At 32.5% G+C, this 25,419-nt stretch overlaps 1 protein-coding gene across 2 annotated transcripts in view; it reads left to right on the forward strand.

Annotated features, from left to right (window-relative positions):
• The window catches only part of COL11A1 (collagen type XI alpha 1 chain), a 198,906-nt gene that overhangs the window by 137,393 nt on the left and 36,094 nt on the right, over nucleotides 1–25,419 (forward strand). For both annotated transcript variants that reach the window (XM_007113602.4, XM_007113603.4), the window contains exons 42-49: nucleotides 8,156–8,263; nucleotides 12,118–12,225; nucleotides 13,158–13,211; nucleotides 14,317–14,370; nucleotides 14,863–14,970; nucleotides 19,403–19,456; nucleotides 20,935–20,988; nucleotides 22,229–22,282. In XM_007113602.4, coding sequence (XP_007113664.1) covers nucleotides 8,156–8,263; nucleotides 12,118–12,225; nucleotides 13,158–13,211; nucleotides 14,317–14,370; nucleotides 14,863–14,970; nucleotides 19,403–19,456; nucleotides 20,935–20,988; nucleotides 22,229–22,282 — 594 coding nt within the window. The remainder of the gene's footprint in view (nucleotides 1–8,155; nucleotides 8,264–12,117; nucleotides 12,226–13,157; nucleotides 13,212–14,316; nucleotides 14,371–14,862; nucleotides 14,971–19,402; nucleotides 19,457–20,934; nucleotides 20,989–22,228; nucleotides 22,283–25,419) is intronic.

A 25,419-nucleotide genomic window follows, 5' to 3' on the forward strand; every position in this document is an offset into this window, starting at 1 on the left:
TCTTGCGTCTCCCTCCCTCCCACCCTCCCTATCCCACCCCTCTAGGTGGTCACAAAGCACCAAGCTGAACTCCCTGTGCCATGCGGCTGCTTCCCACTAGCTATCCACCCTACGTTTGGTAGTGTATATATGTCCATGCCACTCTCTCACTTCGTCACAGCTTACCCTTCCCCCTCCCCATATCCTCAAGGCCATGCTCTAGTAGGTCTGTGTTTTATTCCCGTCCTACCCCTAGGCTCTTCATGAAAAAGCAGGGTTTTTATCAACAGTTCTTGCTCACAGTGAGACTTGTAAAGTGTGTACATGTCACAGTTATGCACGTCAAACACTATACCCTTTCAATATATTCCGGCCCATACAAAGCAAAATATATTTAATAGTCATCCATCTATACCTGTGTACATGTATACATTTATAAATATATTTAACATCTATTCTTTTTATTCATAATCTATTCAATTGGAAACATAGGCCAGACTGTTTATATCACGTTGTTATGACAGCCTATAGAAGTGGGTTTATTGAACTCTGATAGGTCTAGCTATGATACCATTGGCTTGTATTTAGAGAAACTATAACGTGTAGAGTTGTATCAACCAAAAGTATCTATTTGAGGATATGGGAGATTTTTATGCAAGGCTCCTATTATGAGTATACTCAGAAGAAATCTCTTACTAATAATAGCATTAGAAATGTTTGTAGTTTCTTGAGCAGTTAGCTGGGTTTCTTTTTTCTTTTAACCATTACAAAAATTAAATTTCTCTTTTTGTTATGGCTTATGGAAATAATGGAGTCAAATTTGGGACACAGTAGAGAAGATAACTCCTTGCTTTTTGACTGTTTTTGTAACTTTTTGCGTTCAACTCTATACAAAAAGTACATATAATGTACTTTAATATTATCTGCTTTATTTTATTAGAGTTACTTTTTAAAAATGCTGTACAAGACCCATTGCGTTGACTTCATAAACCATCAACGGATCATGGCCTGCATTTGGGAAAAGCCTTGGTCTCTAGTATGCATTTTTAGATTACTAATATTGTTAGTCCTATTTTTTGCCAATAAAAAAGTTACTTGCTTATTTACATTTCTTACCTAACATTTCTTATTTATATTATCCTTTATTTATGTCTTCCCTGTAAGCTGCTGTAAGTCTTTTCTTATGGAAAACTATAATTAAATAACTATCTGAATACACCAGACAATCTATTAAGCTGGAGGTTTATAGATTCATTAAATAGACATTTCCTGCATAGAGCTTATGGTTTACTGAGGATGATGGATGTGGAATAGATAAAATAACATAGTAAATAATGAGTAATATATTAAAAGATAGAACAAAGAAGTCGAAGTGAAAACAATGTTTTTTCCCTAAAGGAATTATGTTGGAGTTAAAGATATAAATAAAAATCAATTTGATCTATGAAAAGCAAGTTTTTTATGGGTTAGACTTAGTCTTGAAGTCTTCCTCACTGTTTTAGTCCTCTTAGCAAAGAATTGGTATCTCAATGTCATAGTTCTCTGAAGGTCTAGCTACTCGGAGTGAATGTATATTGAGGAACAGTTTTTAGTGCTCCTGCTGAAGACAAACAAAATTATCCCAACAGGATACTGTGACTTTGGGCTTCTAAAATCTGGCAAAAACCAAGTGTTCTCTGTATGCGTGATGATGTACAAAAAAGCTGTGAATAGATGCCCATCAAAGCAAGGCATGTTTTCTCATCTCAGGGGGTTTACTCACTAAGTGGGTGTCTTGATGCACGTACACAAGGCAGGAAGAAGCAAGGGGCTGAACAGCAAGAGAGGAAGGCAGCACAGCGTTTTTCTCATATGTTGAACACACACTGAGTAAACATTTTATATTTATGTTAACACACAGTATATACAAATATATTATGCAAACGAGTTCTCAGATTGCATTTACCACCTATATTTTCATAAAACAAAATCAAGGAAAATGTATTCCCTAAATAATCTCTCCCTCGTATGCTTTTTCTGATAAAAAAAAGAGTGCCCTCGGGGACTTCCCTGGCAGTACAGTGGTTAAGACTCCGCGCTGCCAGTGCAGGGGGCATGGATTCGATCTCTGGTGGGGGAACTAAGATCCCACATGCCACGCGGTGTGGCCAAAAGATAAAATAATAATAATAATAATTTTTAAAAATCCCCTCATTGCCAACAGTTATTTCTCTAAAAATGAGGAGATTTAAAAAAATAAAATAGTGTGCTGGTAAAGACCCTCTATGCTTACAACCACACTTCTTCCCCCTCCCCAGGAGTGGGAGTTAATATGGAGAATGTATATGGGGAGGGGGCAGACACATAGCTGCTAAAAGGTAAAAGTCCAAGATTTCACAACTGTGCAACGTATCAGTCTTTATTCCTTTCCTATGACTCCTATTTCATCATTGTCCCCTGATGATTCTCTCTTTTCCTCTTTATGTGCTATTATTTCTTCCTGTTGTCTCTCCTTTAGGATTTTATATGCCCTTCTTATCATAATTCCTATTTCTTCTAATTTTTTTCCACATCCCATTCCAGAGAACCTTCTTTTCACTGGCTTTTTACTTATTTCTCAAACAAGGAGCTGGAAAAGTTTTTAGAAGGATTATACTTACTAATTGGGTCATATGCTCTTCTTTTTAAAGTTAAAGCATGCTTTCTCTATTGGAATCCGGTTAGACCTCAGGGGGCTATTATGACATCCAATCAGGATGAATCATGTAGAGAGATGGTGGTGGGATCAGTGAACGAAGACTGAGATACTGTAGGACTTTAACTTAATCATTCAGAATTTATGTTTTAAACTCTGATAATGCTTGATATTTTATCTGAATTTTCAGCTTATCTGATCTCAAATACATGTAATCTGCAGAGTGAGAATTACCTCAAATTTTGCCATGAAGGTCAACTTGGCTTTTCAAAGAGAGGGGCAGACTTTTTTCTTTTTTTGCTTTCTACTTGTATAGCTCTGTTCATAAGAACTTGCCTTTATGTTTCTTTTCCTCTCTCAAGTGGGCTGCCTTCTAATTGAAAGTTGATGAGATGATTTCTCTGTTTACCTCTTTCCTTTACTTTACAAATGCTTCTCAGAATATGAAACACTCAGTGAACATAACAGAAAATATTTATCTGGGGTTCTCCTGTGTGTGAAGAGTTAGAGAAATAACCACTATTCTCATTGTTTCAAGGAAATAAACTGATGCTATTGACCTGTGTTTTATTACCAGTGCAAGGTTTAGGGGAAAGGGCTGCAGAAGAGGGTAAAGCTAACATAAACTTAAAGAGAGGTCACTAATTATAAAAATGTAAATCCCTCTCTTTTAAAAATAAGTAAATGTCCAACCTTCAGTTGAAAATAAGTGACCTATAGTGGTTGCTGTTTAGTATTAAAATAACAGAATACTTCATGATATTATGGTTGTTATAATTCCTGTAATTCCTACCATGTGTCCATTGCTATTTAAATCACAAATTGGGGAAATATTTTTATAGTTTTTAGCCTCTTTTTCTCTGAGTTCTTTCCAGTTAAGCACTTTTGATGGGTAAAATATTTATCATTGCCATAGAGATGAGTATGTAAACAGTTTAAATTAGGATTAAAAATACTGTTTTGTGGGAAAAGCTCTACTCTTTAACAGTATGGCCTAATTTTCTCTCCTATAAAATTTCACTTCTGCAGTCATTTGAGATTGCATATCTACTTTTAAAGTATGTAGCTGTTCATGTACAGTACTCCAACATCTGTTGCATTCATACTTTAGGACAAACTTTAGATGTATCAACACATTAATATCAGAAAAAAGAGAGGGCAAATTATTTCTGTTCCTATTTTGTTGGCGAGAAAATAGAACCAAATAGAAGTTAATCAGTTTGTTCAAGATAGGAAAGCTAGTGGTTTCAGTGCTGAGAAGGAAAAGATCACACATACGGTTGACACATTTACGTAGGGCTTGCTATGTGCCAGTAAGTACTCAGAGGGCTGAAGGTCAATTTAAAAAACAAGCAAAAATTTAACCTTTGTGAGCCTATTATTATCCATTTAACCTATGTTTAAACCCAAACATGTTCATCTTAGATGTAATTGTTCACTTATCTGACAAATATAAAGCCCTCTGTTCTTCACTATAGCCAGTTATAGGTCAATGCAATAAATTCTATAACTATAACTGTCTAGCCTTTATGGAAAAAATGTATCTGCAGTGTGAGCTTCTTAAGGGCTGATACCTGCCATAATACATTTTGTATTACCAGTCAGTGTCACAAGAGAGTAGAGTCTCACTATATTTTTGTTAAATGTGTAAATGGGTTCTCTTTTTAATATCGGGTTTAAATTTTCATTTTTAATGGAATTTCCTCAGTGATTCAATTGGGATTAAAGGATTCATAAGGCTTACTCTTAAAAGTTGACCTGGGAATATTTAAATAAGATCTGTATGTTGATAACAGCATGTGCGTAATCAGTAGGTATCATCACAGATTTTCACTTTTCATATATAGATGTATAAAATAAAATCACTGCAGAGCATGCTGTTATCAAAAATATCTAGACTGTATGAATGTCAGAGAATGACTGTTTGGACAAAGGAGATAAGCATTGCCATTAATTCTTTTAAGTTTTCTCATTTTAGAAAGTGTTCAACCAATATGAGCTTGTTCTGGTAGAAGTGGTCTTAAATGGCTTCTATTTCTTCTACTTATTAAAATTTAGCATAATATGTGTGAATTATAGTGGTACAAACAACCAGGGAATTTTTTCTTCACCATTTATGAAGTACTCTGTATTGCAGGAAGAAACTGTGTGAATCAGAGCACATTAGCTAGACACTGGGCCTTATGGCCGCCTTTACCTGAAAAGTAAACAAGTCGTACAGGAATTAAATTATATTGCATTTTAAAGTACTTACCACAATAGTTGTTTAGTAGGCTCAATAGTTGGAAAATAATAAATTTTCTTAATATACACATCTGTTTTCTAGTGAATTTCCTCTTTTATCATTCTGGTCTCATAGCTGTCAAGCTCAACACAGTCTAAAATGATATCTTCCTCAGGTAGTCTTTGAAAAGTTGGGGTTTAAATTTAAAACAGGATCAAAGAGAAAGGTTTCATGGCCTGACATATCAAAATTGCATCTCTTTTTGTATCATCAATTACAAATAAAATATTTCAGCCCTTAAATTGGATGCTTAGCTTAGATGTGATAACACTAATGGGTAGTAATGCTTTTGTGAGATTTTACAAGTAAAATATTAAAATGAAAATGTAATACACCCACCTTGTATGCACACTGATCCTCAAGAAATCAGATTTTCAGATATTAGAGATTTATCTTTAGGGATGATAGTGTTTACCTGAATAAAACAGAATCACTCTAGTCACACTGTATATTGTTTTCTGTTTATACTTATACCAAAAAACAGTGCTTTCATTACTGAACTTTTTCTTTCTCTCTTTCCTGTAATTCAGAATTCTTTGCATTCCTCTCAATTTCAGGGTCCTTGCTCTCCTTCGCCTCCTTTTAATCCTTGTCTTCCTCCTCTGTTCTCTCTCTCTTTCTCTCTCACATTGTCCATCTTCCTCCCTACCCTGCCCTCCTCCTCAGCCTCCAGGCTTCCTTTCTTTCTTTGCTGTCTCTGATAAGTAGAGACAAATCTTTACATGCCTTCAACTTTTAGGGCTGCACTTCTTGAATGCACTCAGAGGACTCTATTCTCATTTTTAATTTCTGCGTTGGCCTCTGGAATCATTCATCCAAAGTCTGCCATCTGGTTAACAGTCACACCACTTGTGGTTGACTCTTTTGTGTAAAATATTTTAATATTATTAAATTTAAAATAACATTTTGACAGAGGACAGATGTTTATTATTATTATTTTTTGCGGTACGCGGCCCTCTCACTGTTGTGGCCTCTCTCGTTGCGGAGCACAGGCTCCGGACGGGCAGGCTCAGCCGCCATGGCTCACGGGCCCAGCCGCTCCGCGGCATGTGGGATCCTCCCGGACCGGGGCACGAACCCACGTCCCCTGCATCGGCAGGTGGACTCTCAACCACTGCGCCACCAGGGAAGCCCCAGATGTTTATTATTTTAAAAAATACTAACTGAAGTTTTCCTTTGTAATCTCTTCTTCTTTAGTATTTGAATTATTATTGGTAAAAATTTATTTTTCACACAACTCTTAATTAATTATTATCCATCTGAACAATTCCTGAGTTTGTTTTTAAAATATATACTCATTATAGCTCAAAAATACCACTTTTTGTTTATATCAAGTTCAAGTGTTGTGATTTCTTTAACCATATTTTTGGTAAAGTTTCTTCAGATTATTTCTATCTCCTATCTCCTAAGTTTATGATACCCTATAATTAAAACAACCATAACCATGGTTCAGTTAGTCATAAAACAAAGAAAATGAGAAACAAAATCACTTTTCTAATGTTACTCTTAAGTTGTTCACAATAATCTCAAATCTATAGCCTATGCATTCATTTTAATTGCTTTAATATTCAGACACCTCACAAAATAAAAAAGTACTCTATGTAGCTTGTGAATTTAGCCAGAAAAATAATGTCAAGAAATTACATAGTAAATATTCTTGTAATCCTTTGTAATCAAGGAATAGTTCAATAAAATTGAATAGGTACTACATTTAAAGAAATTCCAACTCAATAGCCCCTGGGAGTCATTGATGTCTTCATTAGAGATAAACAATGGTTGGCTTTGTGGAGAAAGCACAGGGAGGAGTCCAAGGTCAGGGTTGTTCTTGCTAGTTCCCTGATTATGGGAAAGATACTTAACTTCTTTGAGCCACAGGTTCCTCATCTTTAAGACTGTCATGCTACAGCTGCACCAAAAACACAACGGAATCTTTGTGAGAATAAAATGACAAAATGAATGTGAAATTGATTTTTAAATTGTAAAGCACTACATCTTGTTGTCATTATCATTGTTCTTATGTTCATATGTAGTTAGTTATCTAGCTAATAAAAATAGAAATTAGAACAAAGTCAATAATTCATATTTGTATAATAAAATGACTTCTAATTACATAGGGAGAGTAATAGAAAATAAATGTTTCAGTACTATATTTTCCAGCTTTTATAAATAATTTCTTTGAGTTTTAAAATGATGATATTATTTAGACTTCTTAATTATTAAGGAAAGCTGCTAATAATCATATTTTCTAATATTTTGCATTAATTCAATACTGAAAGAAAATGATAAATTATAACTTAGCCACCCATCTAGGAATCTAATGCAAGGACAATATTCTTGTTAATCTTTCAATAAATAAAATTGGAAATGGTAAATAGGTTATCTTGACCTTTACATGACTTAGTAAATCTACGTTTGCATTTCTTTTATTCTTGCTTTAAATAATGTTGTCTTAAATTGTTGATAGAGGTAATTAATATGAAGGCAGTATCCACACTTTTTAAAATTTTACATATTAGGTATTTTTAAAACAAACTAATTGAAAATATATAGCGTCTATTTTGAAACTCCATTGGACCTACCTAGTCAAATGTGAATTATCTAGTTAGTGTTCATAATAAAACCCAATGGTCCCTACAGGATTCTAAGATAAATTTAAGGACTTATTTTCAGGAAAAAGTCCCAGCTCTGGGATAGTGATTATTGAACTTTATTATGTAAAAAATTATATTTGTACCTCAAGGCAATGACAATTTCTGAACTCATTTTTAGGACTTTGAAATTGTGATTCAGCAAGTTTGAGGTGAAGTCCAGAAATCACTTTGAAAAATGCTAGTCTAGACAGTGTATCCTACCAATCCAGAATAATACAGGGAGAAAATTGTATAGGAAGGTACTGTTGGATTTATGTCTTAAAAAGCATTGTGAACAATTGTGAACACTTAAATGAAAAAAGTAAACATCTGTAAAATATTAAAGATATAAAATTTTGAAATATTCTTCTTCTTATCAGTATTTCTTAACTTTAGTATCTGTGCTTAATATTGGGGCTAGAACTTAATCTTTTAAATTGTGAGTACTGTTCCTGTCTGAGATCTTAAAATTGTCTAAAAGTGACTTTTGTGTTATGTAAACTGTAAGATTTCACAACTAAATAAGTGATTCTTAAGTGTAACTTTTTCCATCATTAATAACAAAATACCCTTTTTCCCCTGTACTAGGGCTCACCAGGAGAACGTGGGTCAGCAGGAACAGCTGGCCCAATTGGTTTGCCAGGGCGACCAGGACCTCAGGGTCCTCCTGGTCCAGCTGGAGAGAAAGGTGCTCCTGTAAGTCACTTCAAGGAGGAATATATTATACTGTCATCCTGCACAAGTTATTACTTTTTATTCAAGGATATTAGCTCTTCATAGTCCACTGCATTCTTTCTGCATATGTGCCTGGCATATAAACACACTTCTTTTTATATTTATAATAAGAAAATTTCAAATTCATTAAATGAGATGACATTTTTCCACATTTTATGAAACCCTAATATCTGTGGGGGAGTTGGATATTATTAATGTGAAAGGCTTCTGATTTTGTTCCTTTTAAAAGATAAAATTGGACTTGATTAAAACCATCCTTTGCTGCTTTATATTAGAAAAGGGTTCACTTTTCACTCCTCTTGTAGTACAACTTAATTTCCAATCACTTTCATGGTCTGTAAGTGAAACGCATAGAAAGAGGCTGCACTTCTCATGTGATTTGAGTTTTGATCTACAGTGAAAGAGGTGGAAAACATCTGGTCAATTATTTTATCTTATATTTATTTAATAATTACAGATATATTCTGTTCATTAGGTTTAAGTTTCATCATCAAGATTTCTCCCCTAATTTTGTTCCTGCTTTTCACTTAATCATATTAATTTTCTAAAACAACTATAGCATTCTCTCATCCTCCAAGGTTAAAACACAAACTTGTTCGGTAAATATATATAAAAATTGCTGACCATTGTATGCAAAAAATACAAGTTCAATACTTTTGTGTATATGTAAGTTTTGACATATATTATCTAGTTTAAGCCTATAATCTTCAAAATAACTTTTAATCACTAAGGCCCTGGTTTTAGCAAGTTGAGTCAGATTTAGCAAGTTGCTTTCATTGTCCATTGACATTACTGTTTGTGATCTTGTTTAAGTATTTCCAAATTAAAGTGACTGTTTTTCTGTAATCTACTACCTTTTAGACACATTTAGAATATTAGAATAGGACCATATCACCTGTGGTTAGAATTTTTTGGTGACAGAGAAAGCATTTTTAATTGCTGAGAAGTTTTTAAAGCAATGTATTTCCAGCTTAGTAAATTTGTTGAAAATTTAGACATTATTTTCTGAGATGTTAAAAGACAACTATAAAAAATTGTTCTTTGGCTCCTTCTTACAATTTCTATAATTTCCAACCAATCTCAGACACTAAAGATTTGTCCATAAAACTTTTATAGTGTACTGTGCACTGGGAGGGGATATAAAACATACAGATTCAGGCCCTTTCATACAAGTTCATTCAAAAATTCAGGGCACCCGTATATTGGCACAACACAATGAAGAATGTATACAGAGAAAACAGATATGCATTGCTTTGTATACCAATTGAGAATATACTTATTAGAGAAGCCAAGAATCCTCTGAAGATAATAAGTTGAAGGCTGGGTTTTAAATACCTTGACTTTATGAAGAAAAAGTAAAATATTGAAACAAAGACAAGAATATGGAAAAGTATTGAAAATGATAATAAATTACTTTGGTGATATAGAGGAGAAATTATTGACAGAAGCCCTTTTCAGAGATAAGATTTGGCCTGGGTTTTGTTGGTGATTGGTGGTATTATGAGGAGGGAAGGAGAGGAGAATGTTCTGCCCACCCGTTCTCTCTGTTATTCCCACCACCAACAAAAACTCCAAGGTGTTGGTTCCACTGTTCTTTTATTCAACAAATAGTTATTGAGAGCAACTAAGTCCTGGACACAGTATTCGGTAGTACTTTTGAAGAAGTTATCTATCTAGGGATGGTAGCATCAAATGGTTATAGAAGTTTTGGGTGAAAATACCCATAGTCCTCCATGCAGAGGTTTAGTAAAAACTGATGGAGACGTTGGCTAAGATGTTAAGCAAAGTCTTTTACCTCTTCCTAAACCCAAATATAAATCTGATATAGTGGTATAGATTCCACACAGACCAGGATCAGAAGAAATAAACAGCAGGTGATTCCTGGCTAGAGATTATGTGTACTGTAATGAAGGCAGATAAGAATTAATCTGTCTTATTTATAGATACTCTCATATAAAAGGATTGATTTTTGGAGTTCAGTCTCTCAAGGAAATCCAAATTAAGGAGAAATATCTGAATCAGCTCATGTGTTCAAAATAGTGACATTCACTGTGAATAGCACAGCACATTTTATTAGTGGAGGTAGGTTTGAGACATTGCAATATTTAATTTGAAGGAAATAAAAGGTCTCCAGTGTGACATTAGAGGTATGTGTTAAATGATAATTATGGCATAGTTTTGAAAAACACAATAAGATCGTATGGAACCCAATAAAGTAATAAATTTGTTAACTTTGTTTTATAGACATTTTGCTATTTTTGTTGTCATTAAGCAATTAACTAACTAGCCTTAAATGGCTACTCTGGGCCACAGGCCAGCGAGGTAGAATGGAATACAAAATCAGACAGCTTCTGCCCTCACACAATTTATTGTCTGATGGGGCATTAGATAATAAGCAAAGAATCACTAAGTACCTGTATAATTACAAACTCTGGCTAATGATATAAGGAAATGTACTGGTGTATGTCAGCTTATAACAGAGGGACCTAAGCTGGAATCAGAGCCTTTCCTTGGGTAGGACATTGATGATGGAATGTAAAAGATGAGGAGGAATTAACTAAGTGGAGGGTCCTCCTAGGGGCATTCCAGGCTAAGTGAACAACATGTGCTCAGGCCAAGTGACAGGAAGGGTATGCCATCAAGTTTAACTAAAAAAGATCTACAGGGGTTGAAATATAGAGAGCAAGGGCAAGGAAGGCTAGACGCTGTTCCATAGGTAGTAGGAGCCAGGTAATGGTAGACCACACTAGCAGCTTGGTCTTTACCTTAGGAATGGTAAACAAGTAAATTGACTATAAAGAATGTTGGTAAGATGATTGTCTCTCTGATTGCAGCTCAGGGGATAGTTTGGAAGTAAGAATAGATGTGAGATAAGAAGGAAATATTTCAATAGTTGAGAGGAAGCCTACTAGTATTTTGGGGTAAGATGTTAATGGTGGAGATAAAGAGAAGTAAATATATTCAAGAGATAAAACTTAGTCATCGTAAAGGGACAGGAGGTGGTGAGGGACGGAGGGGTGGGGAGCAGGATAATGTAAATGCAGGAACTAATGACATGGATTCCCAGCTTGTGTAATGGGAGAAAATATAGAACCACCAACTGCAATCAGGAATAACTTTGTGCAGAACTGATGAAGTCTTGACTTTTAGGAAATCATTTATTTAAGCTCTGAAAGGATTTTTTTGCCATCTTTATTATCAAGCCTATACTTTTTAAACTACACAATATAGTTAAATTTTAAAAGAGGAAAATCAAGTCTGTCAAAAAGTAAACAAAAATTTTTAAAAAGCTAACAGCCTTGTCATTTTGAATCAGTAAAAGCAGCAATGAAACAAAATATCAAAATCTAGAAAAATTCATGAAACATTGTTAAAAATAGAAAAAGTCTACACATAAAGCATATTATAAAGTTGGGTATACGTACGAGCTGCACAGAAAAAGAGTAAAGGATCAGTTAGTTTTCACAAACATCGAGCATCTGATTTATCAATATATAATTCTTGATTTGAAAATGTGTGAAAAATTCCAAGTTGAGTCTTCATTGTTTTTGTGACCCATAACTTGAGATTCATAAATTGTTAACAGTGTTAGTATTCTTAGTCACGAAAGAATGTAGAGATCTTTTGTGTTATCATTTGCTACTAGGAAATAGCAATATATTGGGAAAATATATTTTGGGGGAAAATCAAAGCAATTTCCTTGTCAAATATGGAAGCCAGAGTATGACTGTTGTAGCTGTACTTAAAAATTGTAACAATAGCTAATTTATAGGTTTCTTACAGCAAAGTAATGACCTGCTGGATTTTCAATGCAGGGAGAAAAAGGTCCCCAAGGCCCTGCAGGGAGAGATGGAGTACAAGGCCCCGTGGGTCTCCCAGGGCCTGCTGGGCCTGCTGGCTCCCCAGGAGAGGATGGAGACAAGGTGAGTGCTCTTTATTCATATTAGTGCATCCTGTGAAAAATAAATTTTTTCTTAAGAATCCTGGATATAATCTCTTTTAAGATTAGATGTCAAATCTAATGATATCTTTTCCAAAGTTTCAATACAGCTTCCTTGTGCTCAAAAGTTTTATTTTAGAGCTTGAGAATTATCGTTATCCCAAGAAATAGTATGTAGGATATAAACAAGACAAGAACAATGGTAGTGAGAAAAAATAACAGATGCCAAAGTTGCTTATCTATTTTTAAATATGTATTTCTGAAATAAACATGAAACTAATTTAATTAATTACTTGTATACATTCAGCTGTGGTGTCTTGGATATTGCAGAATTAAAATTTAAGAATGAGCTGCATACATATTTGATAATCCTATACTTCCCTATTTTTTACTAACTTGTAAGTAAAGATTCTAAGCTCTTGATTTTGAATGTATACCTATGTTGTGTTTGAACTGAATATATTTTCGAATATCATTGTGAAATTATATAACAAAATTTGTTAACCAGTGCTCTGATAATGTGCAACATTTTAGCAGTTGGAAAACTAGGGGAAAAAATAACTGATTTTTGATTAATGTGTAATGATATTTTTATATAAATTAATGTATTTTCCATTATTAGTTTATACTGGTAATATTTCAGACAAAATTGATTTTGTGAATTAAAAATCCAGCCTGCAGTATTCCTCAAAGTTCAGTGGACTTCTGTTTGTCTGTATACTAATCAATATTAGAAATCAATATTAGTCAATACTAGAAAGTGAGAAGCAGGCTTTTCCAATTTAAACTGTGACATTAAATGTTAGCACATAATTACGTTAAAGTAAAATTTAATCATACAATGATAGTGATGACAATGCAGTGGCAGGTATGGCATATTACAGACAAACTTTAACTCAGATCTTTCAAATACAGGGTGAAATCGGTGAACCAGGACAAAAAGGCAGCAAGGGTGACAAAGGAGAAAATGTAAGTTTCCTACTTCTTATTGAGGGGGCATTATTCATTTAACTCCTTTTGGTGTTAACCATGGATATTTTTTCATATTACTATTCCCTTACCTCTCTGAAGATTATAATATTACTACTATATTACCTCTGTGGGAACTATTCAGTTTGAGATTCAGTCAATTTTAATAAAACCTCTTTTCAAATTATGTGTTAGGAAATGCAATAATTCCAACCCTAAAAGCCACAGAATGAGACTAAATCATCAGCAATTTTACCCTCCATTGTTTTTGCATCGTTATTTCAAATACCATACGGTTTAAAGACAAATAATATCTTAAAGTTGTTATGAAAAGGATTTTTGACCTAGTGGAAACCTGACAGGGCCTCAGGTACCCCCGTGGTCCCTGAACCACACCTCCAGAACCTATGCTTTAAGCACTCTTCCCACTGTGTGGCAGTTTTAAGAAAAAGAGCAATCCAATCCAATGACTCTTTAGTGTCTGGATCTTTTATAGTGCCTGATCAGTTATTTATGTTGAAAAAAAGGACAGTTAAGAAGTAATATCTATGTATGTAAGACTCATAAAGCTATTGAAATCTACTGCTCAAAATAAGGAGTTCCAGTATACTTAATATAATACTGAGTTTGCATGTGTTTACATATAAAGAAAATTCTGATGTTTCATATATCACTACTTTCTGTCATATAGAATTCCCCACATCCTATTTTTCATTTAGAAGATAGCATATGGATGCTTTTGTCATGTGCTCTTTCTGACACATACATATCTCATTAAAGAAATCTGGTATTTTGAAAATTTTCCAGTGTGAAACTTCAACATGATTTATATTAGCATAAAAATCCATTTTAAAATACCCACAACATTATAGTTGAGAATGCTTTCAATAACTGCCAATTTAAAATTGATTGCAAGTAGGCAAGTCTGAGTCTCAAGGAGTAAAATAAATAATGGTTGACTGCACTGAATGCAAAAACCTTTTTTTTTTCCCCCCAAAAAATGTAGAGATGCTTAATAGATTTTGATCAGCCAAATGTTCTGCACTACATAGCTCAGGCTCCTCTGGCTTCAGTTTCAAAATTACAGATTTTTATCCCACTGCAGGGTCCTCCTGGTCCCCCAGGTCTTCAAGGTCCAGTTGGTGCCCCTGGAATTGCTGTAAGTATTCCTCTTTGTTCAGCAAATCTAAATCCTTACCGTTCTCTGATCAGATTTATGAACTGTCGATTTCATGTGGTAATAAGCTTGTATGCTTAACTTTAAATCAAGTTTAAATTATCTAATGTAGCTAACCAAGCTGATCTTTATAAATAAAAAACACTGTGACTTCATTTGAAGATAGATAATAACCAGTTGAGAAGTACTTACTTCGTAGACAATTCTGAACATTATTTTCCCTTTTTAAATAGCTTTTACTTCACTTGATATACATGAGAAAATCAAAATCAGTCATATTCCAGAATCAAATAATGTAAGCAAAACAAACAATGGTATATTTGCAGCAGATAATGGAACTGTAACTTACTTTTTACTTGGTAACTTATAAATAGACTGTCTTTGATTAAATTAGAAAGGGCTATATTTTTTTGATGACTTGTAGCAGAATCATGATACTTCCAGTTTGTGATCATTTTTATTGGTCTTTTCTAGGGAGGTGATGGTGAGCCAGGTCCCAGAGGTCAGCAGGGGATGTTCGGACAAAAAGGTGATGAAGGTGCCAGAGGTTTCCCAGGACCTCCAGGTCCCATAGGTCTTCAGGTAAGATGTTCTCTGAGTTGCACACCCTTGTCATTCCCACTTACTTTTCACACCAAGTTTTCTGGAAGTTGTAAAACAAAACATCTTTCCTTCTTTCTATCTGGGAACTAGGGTACAAAGTTTAAGTATAATGACTGTTTTACTTAAATGTGTATCTGAACTTGAACTGCTTTTAATCAATTATTATTAATTTTTCTGAAGCTGCATCAGCCCTGGTTTCTGTTTCTGGAGTTTATTTAGCCCCACCATAGGTATAACACCCCTTTTCTTCATCCTCATTGTATTTGGAAAATGAATGACGACCTTCTTTAAGTGTGACAGTTAGAAGCAAGATGTTAGAAGCGTTCTCTCACACATCTCACAGCAAGAAAATTAGTACTCCAGACGGCTAGCAAAAACTAAAAGCCTTTTGATAAATAGCAAACTTTCAATCGCAACTATTAACAGAAACTGCCAACAAGAAATGTTAAACAATAATAGGTAAAATAAACAAATTAACAGTAAATTGGTCATTTAAAATAACTTCTTAAATTTAGAATTATAATTTGTATTTTATGAAACACTTTCAGGGGAGGAAATATTAAACTGTAAAACATTGTAGGCTAAAAAATTTGCATCAAATATGGCTTACAACTGGGTTCTTAGACAAAACATTGCGTAGTAGACATCTGTTCTGAGTTGTTTTTCCACTCTTCCATGTGATGTTAACTGCTTACTACAAACTTTGGAAACATCTGACTTTCTTCTCCCACTTGCTTATTCGGTACCTACCTAGTGATCCTCTAAAAGATTATAAAATTTTGTTTTAAATGCTATTTGGGTGCCATGTGAATATTAGTTATGCCACATTAGCAATTTTAGAAATTATTAAATTAAATCATCTAGCTCATTGTACTCAAAATTTTGTGAAGTTGTGGAAAAGTAAGTAAAAGTTGAATTTGTATAAATTTAATTTTTATCTCTATTTTCATAAGTAAAGTCATAGAATATTGCTTTTTAATATTAACTAGCTTATTACATATATAATTATACAAATTGTATTGTAAAATTATAATTATATTATCATAACAATTATTGTTATAACACTCAATGGATGTCTACCAGTGAACATGATGTTATAATTTTCTACTTTTTTTAATGCCAAAATAATTATTTTTCAACTTGGAAAATGTAAAAGCTTCATTTCGTATTTGTGTTTAGCCCTTTTATACTTGTTAGACAATAATAAATAAGCAATCCTGAGTAGTATATATCAGTATGTATGAGAAGTACACATATTTGAAAACAACAAGGCATTAAAAATTAGATTGCCAGTGGATATATTACCACTCATTTTCTGCTTTTCAGTTAACTGATTATTCTGAATTCTATAAGGTTGTAATTTAGAAATTTAGTTATCATGATTTTAAAAGATGCCTTGTAGCTTATGTTTACAAGGTATTATATTTAAAAGGTCTTCATTTCCGCAGAGTAAGAAATGTCCTCTTTGATGAGGATGACTCAAGAATCAGTTCCCTGAAAAATTGATTATATTTTTCCCACAGCTACCTCTTTAAATCAGGAATCTGAAAAGATGCTAATGTAATTAACATGTTCACAATCACATCTGCATCCTTAAATTGAGTCTTCATGGCAGAATAGATATTAGCAATTATAATAGACAGAAATAATAATAATCTAATATTCTGTTTAAATGACTTGATTTTTCACTTCTATGTTTACTATTTGTCTGCATATGAAGGAGACATATAGAAGGAGAGTTCTTGGCCTGAATTCATTTTTTTATTTCATCACTTATGTAGTAAATGATTTTAAATTGACAGACCTTAAAACAGTCTCTCCATGCATAAATTACTCCCTAGGAAAGAGGTAGGACATGTGAAAACTGATTAAAACTGGAGTGCAATTTTGCACGTTTAGTTCCTGCAACAAGAGAATTTGACTCATTATGTTTCTATTAATTTTAATAATAAGAACATTCTGTCTTAACTCAAACTATAATCAAACTTCATAAAAAAATAAATATTTTTCTATTGGAAGGTTTCTATTGAACTAATATTAGGAATAATCATATGCTCAAATAAAAGATGGAAATGCAGACTGGGCTTGTTATAGAAATAAAAGACAACTATGAGCGAATATTTATATATCATTCAATTTGGGGATCCCAAATCAGATGTACTCTGTACTAAAAGTGATGGAAACCTGTACAGAAGATAAGGAATGTGATTGTTAATTTATACAGTGTTTATAAGAACTTAATTATGTTTAAGCTGTAATGCTTACTACTTAAGGAAATGGACTTAAACTGAAATGTTTATTTCATCTGTGTTAAAAATCTACTTGTCTGTTAAGAATTTGAGTTCATGTGCTCCATCAATGAATTAGAATCTCTTAGGTTGTGGATCCTGGAATCTAAAATTTTAGGGATCTCTTTCAAATAATTTTTATGCAGGCTAAAATCAGAAACACTACCTGGCTCTTTCCTCCCAGGAAACTTACTAGGAACTTCTCTAGTAATTCTAGAAGCTAGCATCAGATGATGATAACTGTTTGGGAAGTACATATGATAGGCTATTTTCCTAGATAGTTGACTGATATATGAGAAAAAATAAATGACATTCTGGTATATGTTGTTCATTATAAATCAGTAATTAAGATTTCCTCATAAAAATGAATGTATGGAACATTTAAAAAAGTTTACAAGTATACTCGGTAAAGTACCCTCTCTCCAAACTGAGAGTCATATGGAATTAGTAGGTCACAAAAACAATTTAATGGGTTATTACCAGCATTAAAAAATGAAATACAACAGGATAAGGTAAAATAGATTAAAAATATCAAAGATCATCATCTATCCATTCAAGTTAAGTATTACTTTTGAAACCCATGTTTCAACTATTTTACATGTGCATGTTTACTAGGTAATAAGTAAAATATATTTATTACTGTGGGTTTTAGTCAAATACTTTGTAGCTACTGTGTGTAGGACCAAGTCAATAACTTTACTAAACTATCAGTAGAAATGTAGAGCTTATGTAGTGTGTATTTTTTATTTCTTAAATAGATTAAATCTGGAATACTATTGTAAAAACATTTAAATATATATAAAATGTATGATTTATATACGTAATGGTAACCCCAAAAACATTTTTAAAATTAAAACAATCCATAATTCTACCATATTAAAACCTATTACCACTTTTACTATTTCTGTCCAATAGTCATCATACCTATTTTAATACATATTTCACTGTTAAATTTATAGTATACATTCATTTATATTTGTATTTAATACTTATCATAAACGTTATTCATATTTAGAATATTAGTATCATAATTATAGTCTTATAATATTCCATTAGGTTATATAACCAAATTTATTTAACTATGTTTTCTTATGATTAAACATCTGGAATAATTGAGAATTTTAACTATCAGAGCTAGTGTTACAAGAAACATCTTATTGCATGTAGCATTTCCTGTTGATTTATTTTCTTAGAATTCATTCATTCATCATATATTCAACATTTTATTAAAATCTCAGTTTTTCCCTGGCCCTCTGCTTATTGTTAGAGATAAAAAATTGACACCTGAAAGAGCACTGCCCAGTGAGGATAAGTATGTAAACAACTGGTATAATTGTGTTTTTAAGTGTACATTCAAATATGTACAAAGTATCATTGTGATATGAAAGAGGAAATATAAACAGCTCTGCATGGGGGAACTAGTTAGGAAGAGCCAAGAGGAAGTAAAATAATTTTTCCAAAAAGACGGGGCCAGGTGAAATTTGTGTGCAGCTGCTCTGAGTTTATTCAGTAGCACAAAACCTCTCCTAAAGCACTTACACTGCAAATGAATGTAAAGGAAATGGATTGAGAGAATAAAAGAAGTGTAATATATCAGATCTCATGGCCTATGAGTTTTTAAGATTCAGAAGTGGAATTAACAGATTAAAAATTCAGAAGATATTTGTAACCCTGGATGTATATTGGATGGAATATTTATTTTTGAAAGAGTTTTGACTATACCTAGCTATAAAATCCTCCCCTGGATAAGGTGTTCTAAAACAATTTGGGACAAGATTTTTCCAAAAAAATTTTACAATGGTAATTCCATAAACTACTCATAAAAGATGGAGAAAATGATTTAGTATTCATAAATTCCAGACCAAATAATGTGCTTAGTTCTTGTAACTGAAATCAAACAGTATATTAGGCAAAGCATAAATTTTATTAGTGAATGTAGATATGATTCCATCATATATAGTCAATATTTGCATTATAATTATTTTGACAAATGATCATTTGACTCAATTTCCATGTTCTTATTTAACTTATATTTAATTTTTAATTCCATGTTAGAAATTAGCCAAATATATATTTTTTAAATACATGAATGACTTTTATTGTTTTCTACTATATTTTCTTAGGGTCTGCCAGGCCCACCTGGTGAAAAAGGTGAAAATGGGGATGTTGGTCCCATGGTAAGTTTTTATGTTTTAGAATTGATGTATGCTGTGAATTTCCACATTACTAACATCTTTCTTAAGGTTTATTAGTATGAACAAAGTAGCCCTAAAGGCTATGATTTTTCAGATTGATGCCTCCCTGATTCTCACCCAAACTTGCATCTGCTGCTATTGAAGTCTTCCCCCACAGTCTTGACTAATTCTCTATCTTTTCTCTTTCTCACTTTGGAGTAGTGTTTTATACATATATGGTATTCTTTGGTTGATGTATTGTTATATATTTTTTATTTTGATGTGTATTTATTGTTGAAGTGTATATAAACTGCCGCGCTTCAGTTATTTCCTAGTCTTTAGCTCTGGACTTTGATGTGAAACAGGTAAATAATAGATAATAGTTACCCAGGATTTAGATAATTAGCAAATGTTAACAGTATTAATAATTAATTGTACTTTGAAACAAATTCTTAATATAATAAGGAATTCTGTCTTAATCAGAATGCTATAACATAAAAATTTGCATTTATTGATTCTGGCTTTCTCCTCTAAGTTTAAGTCTAATAATTCAACTAAAAACTTGAAATACATATATTTGCTGATTAAGCACTACCTTGGTTAAGGAAACAATTAGCCAAGGTCATTGAAATCTATGAAATGTAATGAATACATTTCCTAATTGCTCTTTCCCTTCAATAAACATTGCCCCCAATTTTTGCTTCCTTCAGAATACATATTTTGATATTTTTATATTTGCATGTTAGATTTCATTTTCTTCAAATAAGAAATTATTCTTATTACAATAAACTTAAAAACTGAGAACATAAATATTGCTGATTCAAATAACTAATTAATACCTCAAACAGCATCACTTACGTAGCAAACTCCTCTCTAAATATGCTTGCTATGGTTCCCTGAATCATTAATACATTCTTGAAGTAAGGGGTTCTGGCCACCAGTATTTTATAAAACGTGCCCCAAGGTAATCTTAAAGCACAACCAAGAGAGAGACCCTTTGTTTGAGGAAGACAACTAAATAGTTAATCTTATTCCAATTCTAGCATATGTAACATGAGAGCTGACATAAAAAACAAAACAAAAATATACAAATAAAAATATAGAATTAATGAATTCTAAATCTACTCAAGCACCATTTCCTCTTCAAAGTTTATGTTCCTTTTATACTCTAGCATTCTAGCATATTCTAGCCTAAAATATTTCTAGCTGTAGGACTTCATTGTACCAGATAGTAACAATAAACTTTTCTAATTTTTAATTAAATTGTTCTTCCTGCAGTTCTAATTTCCCCATAGCTATGTGTAAATAATCATTTGCTAACATGATGTTGTATCCATCACAAATGACTTATAACCCTGATATGCTTCACTGACTATGATTTTGCAGGCTGAAACTTCTTTTAGTTTTCTTAATCACAAAATGAAATATCAGAAATTCATTTGAGTTTAGACTTCATAGACCTTAATATTCATCTCTTACAGGGTCCACCTGGTCCTCCAGGCCCCAGAGGTCCTCAAGGTCCCAATGGAGCTGATGTAAGACTGTGAAATATGTTAATTATTTTGAAGTTATATAGATATTATTTAATAGCAGGTAGTGTCACGATATAATGGAGACAATTACACTCCTGTCAAATGTTTAAGTGAACAAGAGCTCAAGGATCATTTACTCACGCCATTTTATTTTACAGGAAAAGAAAGGCTTTGTAGGGAGCTAGTCCTCACAAATATAATATAGGTACAAAATTTACAGTCAATATATATTAATATTTATTGGTGAATGAGAAATACTAGCTCTAAGAACTGCATTGTTCAGTTCAACATACTGTCTTGCACATAATAACTGTACAATGTTTCTGAATTGTTTCCAATTTAACCTTTATCTTTTACAATTGCTTGAGGAGATGGTTGTAATTGGCTTGATTGTACTAGCCTAGGTCTGTACTCCAAACAGCCTTTATTTATGCATCTACTATCTAAAAGTTTTGTATTTTCCTTCTATAAAATATGTCAGAGTAATATGTGCATGATAATATGTGCACTTCTTACCATGTAAAAAATGTTTCTTCTCAACTGTATAAAGCTTTCCTCCCCCAAGCTTAATTGTTGACTAACTATTCCAATGTTACAGGAATGTAATGCCGTATTTATCTTACTGTTTCCATTAACAAATTTATAGGCTTTGATGTTCTGTTTCCATTTGACTTTCCCTTTTCACAAAGAACAAGTCATTTATTCTTGTCTTTATTGCTCTTCTGTTATTCCTGCTTTTAATTTTGGCAGACCAGAACTGGGTAAAATAGATTAGGCACAGATATACTAAAAATGCTTTTAGGTTTTAATTCCCCCTACGTAATTTAAAGGTTAAGAGATGGTTTATATTGTTTTTTGCATGGATTACATAACTCTTAACCAGAGTCATATCTTGATCCACTAAAAAAATCTACAAAATCATCCTCTAAATCTGATCTCTTCAATAGGCAGAGAGATTGAAATTATGTTCCAAGTATCAACTGACATGACTAGAGTTGGAAAGTCTCCTACCTTATCTTCAAAATTCTGGTGAATTTGAAAATCAATTTAGTATAATTAAATTATTTGATATCTGGTAAATTTGACAACTCAGTAAAGTTCATCATCTTGTCTCATCTTTCAAATGACTTGGAATATTCTTGCATAATATTTCTCTCCCTTTGAGAACAACTGGACATATATTTATGATTTTATATTTTATTTTAAGAGCAAGGATAACTGTATTCCTTTTCCTACACTATAGGGACCACAAGGACCACCGGGATCCATTGGTTCAGTTGGTGGTGTTGGAGAAAAGGTAAGGAATGCAGTGATAGTTTGAAACAGCGAGAATTGAGGAATTTGACAATATTAGCTAGTAGTATAAGTGCTTTTAATAGTTCTGTCTTTCTAAGTATTTTACACACAGTTATATGAACTACAGCTCATCTGCTCTAATAGTTAAATAATTAAAGAAAAAGTGATTTAGAGGTATCACATTTTTGATTGACAGGTATTGTGCTGAGCGGTGGATTATTTCCTTTAATCAACACAGCCACTCCATGAGGATGGCATGATTATTATTACCCACATTTTTAGGCTGAGTGAGCTGAATCGTAGAGAATTTCAGTAATTTCATTAAGGTTTTGTTATTAGAAAGGGACTAAATCAGGATCCACTCTAACCCATGTAAGTTTGACTAGACTGTGTCTCTAGTAACCATTCATTATTGAAAATGGAAGAGGTGGGTAACTGACTTAAAAGCAAAAAAAGATGTAACTGACTTAAAAGCGAAAAAAGAATCCTTCATATTACAAAATAATTAATCATTCAGTTCATCATATTTGGAGTTATATTTTCATTACTAATACTACGACCTGTCTTTGGCACTTTTCAAAATAGTTGGCATGTGCAATAATATCTGGGCTCAGAATAGTTTCTTTTTTTCATGAACATGATTTTATTTAAAATATCTGCTCTTCCTTTTCATGAAAATGTCAGAATGATCCTCTGATTTATTATTTATGCATTCATTCTCATTTCTTAAAATAACTTTCAAGAAAATTAACATTGTTATTTGCTTTATTTAAAAAATAATTTACCAGTTTTGAGGGATGAAAATTAAATTTCATACGATAAAATATTATGCAGTGGAAAAAAACTTAGAAATTTCCTGAGTTTGCTTCAGTTTTGTTAATAAATATCAAAAGTATAGACTTATCCTAATCATAAAAATGATTCTGTTGTTTAGTCTCAAAAATTTTGACATCATATCTTATACTCATTCATTTATCTTTTTGTTTTCATTCATTTATCTTAATCAAAGTATTTGGCCCTCAGAAAAAGAAATGTAGTAGGTTGAGAACCTAGTATTTTGGTGTTTATTTCTTCTCAACACCCACATTCTAGTATTTTGATTATAATTAATTTTATATGATTAACTATTATATAGTTTCTTAATTACTAAATTAGAAATATTTGAAAGTTATTTAATTCTTACTGCATAAATGGTCTAGTTTTTTTTGATTGACCAACTCTTGGTTTATATTCTTAAATTTAAAGTTTTGTGTTGAAAAATGCAGAAAGTTGAGAGTGTAATTGAAAGAACTTTTTTGTTGAATTCAGTTGTCATAGAAAGAATAGCAGAAGAGAGGACTGATGCCTAATGGTATTATAGCAGTAGACTGATGAAGATGGCCCACAGCTTTCCTCTTTCTTCCCTTTGCATCATCCTCTTTCGGCTCTAATACTGACCAGATTGTTGTGAGAACTAGCCTCTAATTTTAGTTTTTTGCCGATATAGCAAATTCTAAAACCATTTAATAGACTTTTCAGCCTATTTTACTTGTTTCCTAAAGCTTTTGTGTGCAGTGGGAAAAGTTTTAAGTGCTTTCGTTGCTTCTTTTATGGTTTTATCCTCTGTGCTACCCTTGAAGATAAACATGGATGCCAGATGTTTGGAGTTTTGGGGAACTTCTTTTCCATACTGTTTCCATTTGTTTAAAGCCTATCTGGTAATATACTTGGCCAATTTTGAATCTTCACAGACTAATTCAGTCAATCATGATGGCATTCGTCTTCTTACAATTAAAACATACCTGAATCTAAATTTGTTATACTAAAAAACCAGAGTTTTATTTTTTCTCTGTTTAAAAAAGTTTCTATGTGACAGCAAGATAGAAATGAAACCCTAATTTTATTTTTTTCTTCACAATCTAGGGTGATATACTTTGATGTGGATTACAGATTTTTGACATCAACTCTGATTTGGTTTGAATTCTTCCCCATTTCTATTTTGGAAAATTTATTGCCAGTCACGAATTCAATGAAAAAAAGAAAAGAGAAACAAAGATACTTTAGTCATGCTGCACTTTGCTTAAATAAGTTTAACTTGTTTTCCATATAATATATATTTGCTATTGATAGATTTTGTACTTTAGTGTTTTCTTCAAAACAAGGAGACAGATCAGGATATTATCTTAAGAATGAATACATCTGTTATGACTTTAGGCATACAGAGTAATTTTCTGTCTCTTCTGAAGGGGGCTTTAATCTTAACAAATGCACTATAGAATGGGATAAAATAGTTACATGATAAGTAATAATAAATGTATAAACTAGCATCTCCTTTATATGCCAATACTCTTCATAGAATTTATATTATTGTTTTTAAATCAATTATTATTACTTAGAATAAACATGGTATAGCCTCATTGATACTAGAGATATTTAATTTGTATAATGTAGTCTTGTAACAGTGTTTTATTTCTTTCCTTGTGATTTTGCCCCATCCCCTTTCCAAAGATTTTAAATGGGACCATTATAGATTTAATGTTAATTTAATCTTAAGTAACTGCTATTTATATTGTGCACACTTATCTCTAATACTCAAAAAAGGTAATTTTCATATGTATATTAGAGAAATTAATATTAATGCATTGCTCTTAAAATGAGACTTTGTAGTAAAAATTTGTCTTTAAATTTTTTTTAATGTTTTTTATTGTGGTAAAAGTCACATAATATAAAACATACTATTTTAACCATATTTAACTGTACAGTTCAGTGGCACTAAGTACGTTCACATTGTTGTGCAGCTCTCACCATCATCCATCTCCCGAATTTTTCACCTTCCTAAACTGAAACTCTGTCCCCTTTAAACACTAACTGCCCATTCTCCCTCCCTACTCCCCTTACCCCCTGACCCTTGGCATCTACCAATGTACTTTCTGATTCTATGAATTTGACTATTCTAGGTATTCGTATAAGTGGAATCAAACAGTATTTGTCTGCACCTACTGTATATTGGAATGCATTTTTAAGATTAATTTAATATATGTCCTACAAATAGATTGTACCTGCTCTTTTTTTCCCCCTGTGCTATACAGTAGGTTCCCATTAGTTATTTGTTTTATACATAGTAGTTTATATATGTCAATCCCAATCTCCCAATTTATC

This window comes from Physeter macrocephalus, chromosome 4 (genome assembly GCF_002837175.3).
Source record: "Physeter macrocephalus isolate SW-GA chromosome 4, ASM283717v5, whole genome shotgun sequence".
Taxonomy (NCBI): Eukaryota; Metazoa; Chordata; class Mammalia; order Artiodactyla; family Physeteridae; genus Physeter; species Physeter macrocephalus.